Here is a 13,488-nt window from a genome sequence, read left to right as displayed (position 1 = left end):
TTAAGTATGGATAGGAACGGATATGTGGGTGTTGCTGGAGGTGCTTGTGTGTAGGTCTGTTTTCTTTTATGTACAATTTGTGTTGTGTAGTTTGAAGTATGAAATCAATGATCTGTTGTCATGTTCTGCATGGACTGAGAGACGAGAGTGGTGGTCAAGATTTTATTTTAATCTTGAGCAGGTAGCCATTAAGAATTAAACCTACTCAACTAACTGCTATTATATTGCCAATTATGTCAGGCATATCATGTTCTGAAGTCACACAAATGTGCAACGTCTTGTATGCAAGCAATTCAGTCATTTTCAGTGTTTGGGAGTAATAATGTTGTTTGTGTAATGCAGTGGAAATGGTTTGCTGCAGAGCTCTAACAGCACACTTCCTTATCAGACAAGGTAACTTAAATAATACTTAATAATAATCCAAACAATCCCTACAAGCAGTGTAGGTTTGAATGTATCATGCAGCACAGTGTCTCATTGTGTTATGTGATGGCAACTTTTAGAGCAGCTAATACAAAAAACACATGGGATAAAAGGGTCACCAGCAAATGTTGCACCAAATTTATTTCACTTCCGCCACCAGTATGTTGTTCCTAGTGCAGCTTTCTTTGGGTGTCTCCCAGCAATGTAATGGCGTTATTTGAAGGTCCACCATACGTAACCTACACAGTAGTGATACATATTGTTCTTTTTCGCTTCTCTCAAACTAATGTTACAAAACTAACATATAGATTGTGTGTTTTCTCGATTCAAAAGTAGTTAAACAGTTCTTTCTCGTGGTGTGGACCAGAATGGTTACCACCTACCCATCATTTAGCAGATTTTCAAGCATCATTTTTAAGATGTGTGTCATTAAGTGCAATAAATACTACGTGATTGTGGCTTCTTTGCTCAGTTTAGGAACAGATTTTGTTTCAAATGCTCAGTCTGAATTAATTTGATCAAATTCCCGTCAGCTTCTAAAAACAATACTATTACCGCTACTACATGTACTATAATTATGGTTGTTGTACTTTGTAAGTTTGTAACAATTAGTATCAGAAATCTCTACATGTAGTTAGTAAAGTCATTGTGGGGATGTATAATACTGTCACTTTATTAGGTAATGATTATACAACATATGTCATGTTGGGCCTGGTTCACAGACCGTCGACGTCTTCATCTACTGAAGCTGAGAGAGAACTGCACCGCTCATGTGTGTCACCATACACTGACACCATACACAGACTAGACAGCTTCCTCAACCCTCAAGAGTTTGTAGAGAACATACAAAAAACACAGATAGAAGACAAAAACAGCACAGAGAGCAATTCTACTGAAGAACTATTTTCTGATGATGACAGTGACATTGTGACTAGTGATCCAGCACTGGTGTATAAGCCCGTGTATGAGAATCGTATACCTAGGCCAAAGGCACCACCTCGACTTCCAGTGTTTACTGCATTAATGGAAGAAGGAAAGCCATGGAGGCGAATAAGAAAACGAGTGAAGAAAGTTGATGTTACAGTAACAGATAGTTACGAAAGTGACTCTGAAGAATTACTAGCAAAACAAGCAAGAAAAGGTAATGCTTCGGTAACAGATAGTTATGAGAGTGACTCCAACGAAGAGTGCAAACAGAGTTGTCGGTCATGAAGTCACCAATGCAACCAGCGATGAAGACTAGATAAATTGGGTACAGTTCTGTTTGATACACAAAGTTTATAAGAAATGTAGTAGTATACCCTTGGCTTCAAGGTGATATGTAAATAAATTCAAATGTTAATAAATATTGTAACCCATGAGGCACAGACATCCTAGCCAATGACACATTCTCTATGACTGCCCTCCTATAGGCTCGAGTATCCAGCCAGGGAGGAGAAGGGGGAAGATGACCAGCTGGACACTTGAGCCTAGTCGTCCTACAACTATGTTGTCTCTTGTTAACCAACATTAAAGGACATGCTTCTGGTCCAAGCAATTGTATGCAATGTGACTACACATTAGCCATACAGACTGACCATATGCAACCAAGAAAAGTTGATTCACAATTTGATTACTATCAACAAAAATCTAATGTAAAATGAAGAAGCACTAAAGTGCTAAACCTTCGATGCTAGTAGGTTAGGGAACAGCTGATGCACTTGCATACTGGCTAATAAACATGTGGAGCATGAGAAGGGGCTGGACACATTGACTGGAGCATGGGATTGTTGACATCTGGCATACAATGAACGTAAGCACTCCTGCTGCTATGAACCATGTCTTCAATGTCTGTTGAATGAGAGGTGTTGCTTATATCCTTTACTAGAGTACTGCAAATGTCTGAAAAAGAGGCCTGGGGCCAACGCGCTTATTTCTTTCTGTACAATCTAACCTGCATTACGTAATGACCACCCATTGGCTGTCACTCGGGCAAGGCGTGGTTGTTGAACAATTGCATTTCGTCCATCCAGACCATTTAAAGACTGACAACGCATGTTAACAACACTCAGATCAAAGCACACACCTATGGCTGTTCATGCACCAGTTTACACTCTAGAGGCAAATAATTTAAGAATTAATCAAGGCTGAACTTGAACGTAGCCTACAACACAACACAGGTGTTTTTATGCTACACTAGGATGTCCATCTCAGGTAGGTGCTTATTTTGATAGGCGCTTAATTGGACATAGTTTGTGATTAGTTGATGCTTCCAACAAGCACATTTTACCATTTAACTGCCTTGGGGCTGTTAATTAGATAGGCTGGTTTTTGAACATTTACCGTACGCAAACAAATACTTTTATCCCGAGAAGCAAAACACAATATCACTACAGCAAAACTAACATGACATTTAAATAAAAAATTTTAGGTCAAATATCCCACTGCATATAGTGCTTATAACAGCTGATTTATGGTGCATTTCCTCAGGGTTGTAATGCCAGCCTAACTCAAAGAGTTCGAGACTACAATAAATAACCTGCCAATGGTCAACTTGCAATCATTTTCACACAGTAAGTTGTGTACGACAATATTTCTAACAATTGCTGCTCTGCTGCTTGTATAAATGTTTTCAAAATATTGAAAGAAAGACAACGACATCCACCAGCAGCTCTGAAGGGGATCCTCATAAACTATTAATATTTATCACAAACAGCAAAAGTTTCAAAATTTGACAAATTCAACTTGTGTTACTTGGTTTGATAATAACTAAACTTCATTTATAAGTTTTAGGGATCCTAGTCAGCACCCAAACAACAACTAGAGCATTTGATGTCATTCAAGTGACACATTATCAACAGTCGGTTTGGGTAGACTTACTAGTCCCAAGTTAATATCAACACATAGATCAAGTGGCACCATCTCTGGTTGATCATGAGAGCTGGAGCGTAAAGCTAAACTTGTCTTTGAGTGATAGTCATACTTCATGTGGCAGGAGAACTAAGTAAATATGAAAGGGATTACAACTACGATTGGATAAAGGTAGTGAAGTATACAACCTGCACATTTCCTACAGCCTTTAGAGGTTTCACTTTGATGTAGAATTGTAAACGGTTAGCTTTGCGGAAATGGATAATTCTGTCAACAGAGAAATACAATTGAGGACTACATAATAGACTTGTGATTTACTTTGGATCATCATCGTATTGAGTTGGTTCGATATCTCCGTAGTCAATAGCGTCCTCTTTTGCTGCAACAATCAATTCACTGTCTGGCAGCGTTACCTGCACAACCAAAACAGATTATTTCTGCACACACACACACACACACACACACACACACACACACACACACACACACACACACACAAACCACTGACACACACACACACACACACACACACACACACACACACAAACCACTGACACACACACACACACACACACACACACACACACACACACACACACACACACACCTCAGCTGTAGCTTGGGGAATTCTCTCCTCTTCGGCAGAAGAAAGCTCAAGCTGAATTGGGACAGCGTGTTGCAAAGGGTTATATAATGACATAATTACAGTCTCTTCCTGTCAATCAAGATAAAATGACAACATCTAAACATATTCAGAACTGACCAACACACCTGGTTATAACAGAGTGGAGGGAGTCGAGCAACACGTAAATGTGGAACATAATGCCTACAAAACCAAACAACTATCCAACATGACAGCATTACAACCAGCCAGCACATTCACACATTGCAATCAGTTGTATCTTAAACCGAGTGAGACTTGGATTGAAATCTGGTTTACTCAAATTGTGCTCACATTCCTGAAATACATACAACTCACTACAGATGCTGGAAAACCCTATCCAAACATCTCACTTACTCGACAGCGCATTGAATAACGAGCCGTTAAATGTGCTTTCCGCGGCAAGAGATCACTACACAAAGTCATTAATATAACTGCAAATGATGAAAAAATGTAACTTGCTTGACTAGTCTCGGTTGAGAAAGAGGTTGTTGAAAACGTTGCCTTAGTGTTGTAGCTATACAAATACAGTAACAAAACTACTCTATTATGGTAGTGTACATATATGCATCTTACTTTCAGAGATGTCCACTGGTTTTGTATAAAAATCATCCGACAGCGGCTCTACATTCTCACTAGCCTTACTGGCAACGTCTTCAACATCAACTGCAACTGACTTAAAATTACTAGCATCAAAACATGTGTCACTACAACAAACATGACTAACAAATATCAGCAAGCACAAAAACCGTTTTGGAGTGGAAGTAGACTTTGTGCCTAAACTCGAACGACGTCCGCCAAGTCGAGCTAGTTTTGTCTCCTACACATGAAAATAAACTGCCGAGTTTTAAAACTATGAAGTGCATTGTGGCACTCACGGCAAGACCAAGACTAAGCCTGGCACGACGTTGAAAGAGTTTCCTCTGTTCTCGTTCCGCCTTTTCTGCTTGTACAACTTTTGAATAGTAATTGATGAGCTTAGAAACCTACACAAGAAAGTAAGAATACATGTAATATTTTGCTAATACACTGTACTCTATCAATAGAACTTGAATGTGTATATGTCTTGAAAGGGTAACAGACTGCCAGCATAAGATACATCTATAAAATTCAATACAGCAGTCTCTCAGGTGCAACCTCTCCTCCTCCTCCTCTTTTATAACCAGTTTAGTTATGCACCTGATATATGAAAATTTATACGGCAGCTAGCTCTCATCAGTACACGTACCCTGGCCCATTCTGGTTTCCATTCTAATGTTTTTCTCAAATTAGGTTCTAGCCTTCTTGATTCAAGTCTCTCTCTTCAGGTTCTGGTTTCTCATTTGAGGCTCCCGTTTGTGGTTTCAGGTTCATTCCAGTTCTCATTTGTAATCCCAACTTCCAGTTCATCACATGTCCAGTCTTCCAGTTTGGGGTAGTGACATGCAAAGGCAGAGCCTGCCAGATTGCACCAAATCTTCGGGGTTGTAGTAGTTTGGTGACAACAGTAATTTGGACAGTAGGTCCTAATACGAAAAGCGTGTTCACTGGTATTACAATACTAATGTTAATTAGATGTACAATAAATGTGTCAAAATTTAGAATACTGCTTAGAAGTCCTTCAAGAACCTTTACACTACTCTGTCTAATCTAATGCCCCACCCCAGCATTTCAAGAATCACAAACTGGAAAGTGAACACATGAACTACAAGACATAAACAGGAAGACAGAACGAGCAACCGGAACCTGAAACAAAAGACCGGAAACTGAAATGAAAAGGGAATATCCCACACCTAATTTGAAAACAATAAAATGGAAACCGGAATGGGCCACTCATATGTGTATGATACATGTCACGCAGGATTAAAGAATTTTGCAGATGTGTAGAAAGCAATCTGAAACCTCAAGGGCAGTTTATAGTTTTCTGAAAGTAATTTTGTAATTCAAGGTGCACTAATTCCAATATGCTTAGAGCAACAACTTGAAAAACTCTAATCTAATTAGCCTGTATATATGTTAGAGTATAACGCGCATTAGTCTTTAGATTAAACATCACCCTACACACAGGACTACTGACAGTATGAATCTTCAGGGAGTACTTGCGTGTCTCGCTCGCATTCTGTAAGTTACAAATCATTTTGCATGCATGTTCACCTGCTCTATCACACTTGATAAACTGTTGCAACGTTTCACACATATAAGAGCGTCACCAGAGTTGTCGGCACTAGTCTCCGTTAATCAAGTCAGTTGTTTAGCTGTTCACAACGCATTCTACACAACCTACTCAGTAGCGTAGCTCAAGAGGTTTCCAGGGGGTCTGGAAACCCCCCAAGCAACAGCCGTCTAATATCAACTCATTGTCTTACGTCACACCTTCTCCCGTACAGTTTTTGATATAGATTCGGCAGTGATTCCTGTGGTGTACTGTACACCCTACATACGCTCCGTGACCGGCAGGGACGTCAAGGCACGCCTAACGCGCGCTAGTGTTCCAACTTTGCACGTGGCGGGCACCTTTCCTAGTCTCCTGACACGTGAAGAGAGGGAATTTCCGAAAGTGACTGTGGACAATGAAGAGGCGTTCTAAAGACCAACTGACCATCAGTGCTCTCTTTGAAGCTGCTAGAAAGAGATCTCGAGGCGGGGACCCCACTCAAGAGAGTGTAGATTCTGAGCGGGCATCGTCGCATTCCATCAATTTGGAACTGAACCCAATGACAAGTGAAGCATATGAAACTGCAGACCTCAGTATAGAAGTCACTGGATCTGGTGGCAGCGGGGATCATGTAAGCGATCGTGTTGAAGTGCTTGCATTTGTCAATGGGGATGAACGTGATCCTGCTGAAGCCTGCAGAGCGATTAGTGAGTGTACTGCAGTCGGCGGCTGTACAGTAATAAATAGTGTATCGTATGATGTCGTAGGAAACGATGTTGGAGAACTGGTAGATCCAAACAAACTGCAGGATGATACAAAGCTCTCCTTGCTGTTGGGTCATTTTGTTCCAGACAGCCACTTTCCGTTTCCTCCTCGGCAAGAGAAGAAGAGTGGGCGAGATACCAAGCGCTATTTTCAATTACAATGGCTTGAAAAGTATAACTGGCTAGTTTATTCTCCAAGCCAAAATGGTGGATATTGTCTACCTTGTGCACTTTTCAGCACTGATCAATCAACAGGCCAGCTCTGCAAACAAGCAATGGTAAAGTTCACCAAAGCGTCTGAGACCCTTAGAAAGCATGACCAACAGGAATGTCATAAGGTCTGCTGTACCAGGGCCAGCCATTTCATTGCAACCAGGAGACATGGTCAGGCAAATATTCTTCAGCTTGTCGTAGACCAAGGGAGTAAGCAAAAACAGGAAAATATAGCCAAGCTTTGTGCCTTGATCAAGACTGTAGAGTTTTGTGGACGCCAGAACATTTCTTTGCGTGGCCACAGAGAGAAAGGATTTACTTGGGACCCCAACGAACAGTTAGCATGTAATCCTGGAAACTTTCTAGCTCTATTGCGTTTTCGTGTGGACGCAGGTGATGAACACTTGTTGAGGGACTTCCATATGTCTCAGTCTGCTCGAGGACTACGTGCGTCTTACCTGAGCCCAACAATACAGAACGAGTTGATTGAGTGCTGTGGGAAGGTTATACAAGAAGACATATTGAGAGATGTCAGAAAAGCACCATTTTTCTCAGTGTGTGCAGACGAATCTGCTGATGCCAGCAACCAAGAACAGTTGCCCCTGGTTCTTCGTTTCGTCGATGAGTCTGGACTCATTCGTGAAGAGTTGGCTGAATTTCTCTGTTGCTCTGATGGCACCACCGGGCTAGCTTTAGCTAATCTGCTACTGACCACAATGACGGAAATGGGCTTGCAGCCAAAAGAGAAGCTTCGTGGACAAGGCTACAACGGTGCAGGGAATATGGCTGGACCTTTGCAGGGTTGTGCAAGCAGAGTAACTGCAGAATGCCCAAAAGCGCTGTACCTCCATTGCAGTGCACATTGTCTCAACCTGTGTATAATAAGGCTAAGCAAACTGCCTTTCATCCAGTCTATGTGGTCATCATTGTTAGACGTCAACATCTTTTTCAAATATTCACCAAAGCGTGCTCATGCTATGGCTGAGATAGTTCATGAATGGCGTCAAGGAGAGGGTGGCGACTCAAAGAAAAAGTTGGTTGATTTGTGCAAAACAAGGTGGGTAGCGCGACATGAAGCCCTTGTCGTGTTTGCTGAGCTTTATCCAGCTGTTTTAACGACGTTGGAGACAATCAGCAGAAACAGGGGTGGAACAGTTACATGGAACGCTACTAGCTCCTCCTCTGCTACATCTCTCCACAATAACCTAACCCAGTTCCGATTTCTTGCAACATTTGTGATAACATCAAAATTGATGGCTGCAATTCAAAGCCTAACATCAAGTCTCCAAGAGAAAGCCACAGATGTTGCAAAGGCTTACAAACACGTCGCTAGAGTCATCTCCGTTCTTCAAGATATGCGGGACAACATCAACGACAGGCATGGTGAATGGTGGACAGACGTTCAGGCTTTGTGTCTGAAGACTGGAGTGCAAGAGAGTCTCCCAAGATATTGCAGTAGGCAGACGTACCGTGGGAACATTCCAGCGCAAACGCCAGTTGACTACTATCGCCTGAACGTGAGTATACCGCTACTAGATGACATTATTTCGCAAATGAATATCCGGTTTGGAAACCTTCAACAACTAGCTATGAAAGGAATGTCATTTATGCCGACGATTTTGCTACGTGATGCTTCAGCCAAAGCAGATATTCTTGAATTTGGAAAGGCATATCAAAGTGATTTTCCTACTGCGAGTCCGAACTTGGATGCGCTGTCTGCAGAAATTGACTTGTGGATTGCCATACTGAAATCACTGCCCATTTCAGAGCACCCCGCTACTGTAGCAGAAGCGTTGCGTTTGGCAATGGGTAATCCACTAATTCCAACTGTGTCGAGGCTATTGCGCCTTGTCTGCACCTGGCCTGTGACGTCCTGTGAGTGCGAGCGGTCTATAAGTGCTCTCAATCGCGTCAAGACATCTCTCCGGGCATCCATGTCGCAGATCCGATTCAACGGACTTGTCATGCTGCATGTCCATTACAACAGGAAGTTGTCACACTTGGACGTGATCCGCTTATTTTCTGCCAGGAACCCGAGAAAGATTATTCTCCCAAACTTTGGAGAGCCATACTCAGACAGTGAACTAGCTAACACTTTTGTACTGGATACTGATTCACCAGAAGACACGTGGGACACTGAGCTAGACAGCTAAATGACTTAGTTTACAATTTTGAAGTTGTGTGAAACGTTTATGCTATTATCATATTCACTACAGATATCAAGCTCGTAAGATTTGGAAACCCCTCTGGAAACCCTTGAGCTACGCCCCTGCTACTGTATGTTTAGTCAAAAGGCCAAACGTATGTTGATGAGTCCATTTCTAGAACAATTGAATGTGTGTGAGCATACCAACTTGTATACAACGTAAAGACCAACCTGTACAGTCAGTCGTTCTTCACTGCTTCTTGTTGCATCTATGCAGTGATGCTGCATGTTGCCTGCATGCTACCAGCTATGTCTTCAAACTAATAATCAACTAAATGATATATGGCCAGTTTTTGTAGCTGTTTTTCTGGGTAGTTAGATTCAAGCTATACTGTGGTTACTCGGTATCATCACAACATGTATTGTTGTTAACTAATGCAAGCTTTATCTTTTAGTTGCTTTTGCTGTTTATGTGATGATATGTGAAATGACGACAGAAGTGACAATGGAAGTCTATAAACTGGCGTCTGCTGCTTTTGTATTTTATCACGTTGCATTTAGCTGCTGCATGCATCATTGCATAATGCTGACAGAAGAAAAGATTCTGACACGTTAGGAGTACTGTCCATCCGGTCTTCTTGATCAGTATGCAGTACTACTTAACATTTTTTTTTGTTTCTCTGTTGCTGTTTAGGCGTATAAGCATAAATATGCCATCATTTTACAAAACACAATTAAAAAGCAGGTTGACATAAGACAGTACTGTCCACTAAATTTGCTCCAAAAATCAGGAGACTGAAAATTCTGATAAGAACTACACTGTAGATAGGAGGACTCACTGTATAATGGTAAATGTCTTAATTGTGCACCTATCTACCTCTGTACTACATAAATTTAGTAGTTCTCTACAAAGTGTTGCTATAGTGCCAAAACGAGAAGTCTTCAGACAGCAAAGAAGTCTTTGGCTAGGGACTACTCAGATGATGACCAGACAAACGCAATTGGAGTAGCCATTAGCAGTGCCTTTCAACTCCTGCACATCTGCCCTAACTTGTAATGTAACAGAGCCTCTGGTAAATCACTAACATGTTAAACACGTTATTATGGGACAGCCATGGACCCTCAAAACTTTGGAGCAGGCTGGCCTTTCTGACAGTACACACTTACAAGTACAGTGGCCCATTCTAGTTTCCATTTTAGTGTTTTTAATAAGGTCTTCCATATATGCTTCCAATTTATGGTTCTGTCTTCTCTCATCATATTCCGGTTCCCCCCCCCCCCTCTTCTCCCATCCTTTCAGTTTCTGGTTTCAGTTTCCGGTTATGGTTTCAGGTTCCGGTTCTGTATTGTGTAGTGTCATGAATGTTGCGAGCCCAGTCTGATTCAAATGAACCTTGTGGTAAGTATTAGTTACATACGGAATAAAACATTATAAGCCTTGGGGTCCAACTAGTCTAATGCGCTAATACTACATCTCCCCTTCTACAGATCTAAATGCTGAGGGGACAACTAACTGTACCTGAACGCAACACTGTCTGTCCTTCAAAGGGTTCACAATCGACGTGGACTCGCGCTGTGAATTGTCAGAGTTGTAGGCTGCTTCTTTGACCACATGTGGTAGATTTTCCAGAAGTAGCCTTGCTCTGTTCGACTGACTGGTTTAGCTGTGGAACTTCTGATTGGTTGGTTGACTCAGATATGCCAGTCGGGATGGGATTCAGGTGTTTTCTATTTCGTCGGACTTGACCTGATGGAGTTTGTACCATGTAAGATCTGTTCTTTGGGTCCGAGCTTATCTCGCCATATTGTCATCGATCTGGAATCCAACCTTTTGTCCCAGGGTTCAGTGGAGGTAACTCCTTCGTTTTGTGTCTCTCATCAAATGTTTCCTTCATTGCCTGTTTGTTCTTCTGTTCCCACTTTTCCAGAGACGTCCAATCTGGAGCTCTAGGTTGTAGCTGGGTCTCGACAATAGGAACTGTCATTCTCAATTTTCTGGACATCAAAAGCTCTGTGGGGCTATATCCATTTCTCAGTGGGGTTGAATGATAGTTAAGAAGAGCTAAGTATGGATCATCTTTCTTTCGTAGAAGAGTCTTGAGTGTCTCTACAGCACGTTCTGCCTCGCCATTGGCTTGAAGATATAAAGGACTGGATGTGGTATGTTGAAACATATACTCTCTTGCAAACCTCTTGAATGACTCTGAAGCATACTGCGGTCCATTGTCAGATATGACCTCCTCAGGGATCCCTTGATGCGCAAAAATCGACTTCAGATGGTCTATGACTGCATTTGAGGCGGTGTCCGTGAGTAAAGAAGTCTCTATGAATCGAGAATAGTAGTCCACTACTAGTTAGTATGTATTGACGACCTTTCCATTCAAAAAGATCTGTGCCAACTTTTTGCCATGGGTATTTGGAAACGGCGTTGGTATTAATGGTTCTGCCGGATTCCTTCTTTCCCTGCAGCAACTTGGGCAGTTGCTCACAAGCGACTCCAACTAAGTGCTAATTTGAGGCCACCAGACGCTGTGTTTGGCCCTCTCTCTGCACTTAGTGATACTTTGATGGCTTCCATGAATCGCAGTCAGTACCTCTCTCTGCATACTTGGAGGTATCACGATTCTTGACCTGCGAAGTACAAGTCTATTTTAAATATGCAGTTGATTGCGGACATTCCAGAACACTCGAAAATCTCCTCCCAGATATTGTGGTCAGGCTTCTGACTCAACAAACTGCTTCACCTTACTGCATACTGCGTCTTCATCTTGAAGGACAATAATTCTCTTCAAGCGTGAGTCTGATACTGGAAGACATTCCATAAGTGTTAACATATCCAGCAACTTCAGCTTCTAGAACTCTGTCTGCCACTGCTGGCTCTGATACTAGTTGACGCGAAAGTGCATCTGCCGCAATCAACTGTTTTCCCGGCGCATGGAAAATAGTGTATCGATATTGTAGTAATCTCATACGAAATCGTTGCACATGAACTGGTAGATCGTCTAGAGCTCTGCTGCCCAGTAGAGGAACTAATGGTTTGTGATCAGTCTCCACTTTAAATTCTTTCCCTATCAGAAACTGAGAAAACTTCTCAGCTGCCCACGCGATTGCAAGCGCCTCCTTTTCGATTTGTGCATATCTGCGTTCGACTGTTGACAATGACCGATATGCAAATGCCACAGGCTTGAAATCTCCTGAAGGTTGGCACTGGCAAAGGAGAACTGCACCTAACCCAAAGGATGAAGCATCTGAAGACAACTTGGTTTCTCTCTCTGTGTTGTAGAGCTAGTGTTGGTGCACTAGTGAGAGCTTGCTTGATCAGTTCAAATGATTGCTTCTGTGCCTCTCCCCAGGTCCACTGAGTGTCCTTTACGAGAAGGGTTCGAAGGGGCTCGGTCTTCTCTGCAAGATCTGGCACAAACTTGGCTAGTTGGTTGACCATGCCGAGTACTCTTCTTAGTTCCGGTATACACGTGGGTGGCAGCATCCGTGTTATACCACTGATTTTCTCCGGATCTGGCCTCATTCCTCCCTGGCTGATGATTTGGCCAAGAAACTTCATGGTTGAAACTAAAAATTCACATTTATCATGTTGAGGGTAATGCCCTTGCTTTGCAACCGCTTTAGAACACCATGGAGGCAGCTGTCATTCTCTGCCTGGGTTTCACCATAAACAAGAATGTCATCCACGTGGCACACCTGTCCTGGTAGACCATCCAATATACCTGTCATCTCATTCTGGAAATACTCAGGAGCAGAACTGATACCAAATGGTAGGCGGTTAAAGTGATATCACCCAAAAGGTGTTATAAAGATTGTTAACACTGTGCTCTCCTTTGTAAGAGGTACTGCCAAAAGCCAAAATGGGAATCCAGTTTAGTAAAAATTTGGCTCTCTGTAATTTGGCTAAAGTCCCATCCACAGCTGGAAGGATATGACGGCTTCTCTTCACGCTCTCATTCAGCTTCGTGAGATCTACGCATATCCTGACGCGTCCGTTGTGTTTGGGGACAATCACCATTCCTGCACACCAGTTAGTTGGGGTGTCAATGCAAGAGACCACTTGCATTCTCTCCATGCAATTGAGCTCTTCCTCTAGCCTCGGTAAGAGAGGAATGGCTATTTTTCAAGGAGTTGATAAAGCATAAGGCTTCGCGTCGTCCTTCAACTCGGTGTGATACTCTGTTGACAGTTTTCCCAATCCGTTGAATACGTCCGGGTATTGGTCCATAATGTGAGATCAAAGGCTTGAAACTGCATCAACCCTGGTAAGAAGATTTAGTTTCTCAATAGCTGG

At 42.3% G+C, this 13,488-nt stretch overlaps 4 protein-coding genes across 4 annotated transcripts in view; 2 read left to right on the top strand and 2 right to left on the bottom strand.

Annotated features, from left to right (window-relative positions):
- Window positions 1-1,779, top strand: part of LOC134189756 (uncharacterized) — a 6,107-nt gene extending 4,328 nt beyond the window's left edge. The window contains exons 9-12 of the mRNA XM_062658127.1: window positions 91-181; window positions 241-280; window positions 343-393; window positions 1,103-1,779. Coding sequence (XP_062514111.1) covers window positions 91-181; window positions 241-280; window positions 343-393; window positions 1,103-1,635 — 715 coding nt within the window. The 3' untranslated portion in view covers window positions 1,636-1,779. The remainder of the gene's footprint in view (window positions 1-90; window positions 182-240; window positions 281-342; window positions 394-1,102) is intronic.
- A 1,297-nt stretch (window positions 1,780-3,076) lies between these two features.
- LOC134189952 (dynactin subunit 4-like) lies at window positions 3,077-6,271 on the bottom strand. Its single transcript, XM_062658351.1, has 14 exons — window positions 6,268-6,271; window positions 6,189-6,193; window positions 6,068-6,142; window positions 4,813-4,920; window positions 4,684-4,754; window positions 4,511-4,620; window positions 4,397-4,451; window positions 4,292-4,346; window positions 4,159-4,232; window positions 4,045-4,099; window positions 3,881-3,988; window positions 3,592-3,686; window positions 3,462-3,540; window positions 3,077-3,402 (listed from the first exon to the last, which is right to left on the bottom strand). The coding sequence occupies exons 1-14, from the start codon at window positions 6,269-6,271 to the stop codon at window positions 3,238-3,240; spliced, it is 1,059 nt and encodes a 352-aa protein (XP_062514335.1). The 3' UTR covers window positions 3,077-3,237.
- Window positions 6,211-9,305, top strand: LOC134189811 (52 kDa repressor of the inhibitor of the protein kinase-like). Its single transcript, XM_062658195.1, has 2 exons — window positions 6,211-6,775; window positions 6,836-9,305. Exons 1-2 carry the CDS (start codon window positions 6,484-6,486, stop codon window positions 9,196-9,198), a joined length of 2,655 nt encoding a protein of 884 aa, XP_062514179.1. The 5' UTR covers window positions 6,211-6,483; the 3' UTR covers window positions 9,199-9,305.
- A 1,694-nt stretch (window positions 9,306-10,999) lies between these two features.
- On the bottom strand, window positions 11,000-11,601 carry LOC134189950 (uncharacterized protein K02A2.6-like). Its single transcript, XM_062658348.1, has 2 exons — window positions 11,592-11,601; window positions 11,000-11,514 (listed from the first exon to the last, which is right to left on the bottom strand). Exons 1-2 carry the CDS (start codon window positions 11,599-11,601, stop codon window positions 11,000-11,002), a joined length of 525 nt encoding a protein of 174 aa, XP_062514332.1.
- Window positions 11,602-13,488: the final 1,887 nt, after the last annotated feature.

The sequence above is a fragment of the Corticium candelabrum genome, chromosome 14 (genome assembly GCF_963422355.1).
Source record: "Corticium candelabrum chromosome 14, ooCorCand1.1, whole genome shotgun sequence".
In the NCBI taxonomy this organism is placed as follows: domain Eukaryota; kingdom Metazoa; phylum Porifera; class Homoscleromorpha; order Homosclerophorida; family Plakinidae; genus Corticium; species Corticium candelabrum.
The sequence above is the reverse complement of the archived record's forward strand: the minus strand, read 5'-3'. Positions and strand labels throughout refer to the sequence as shown.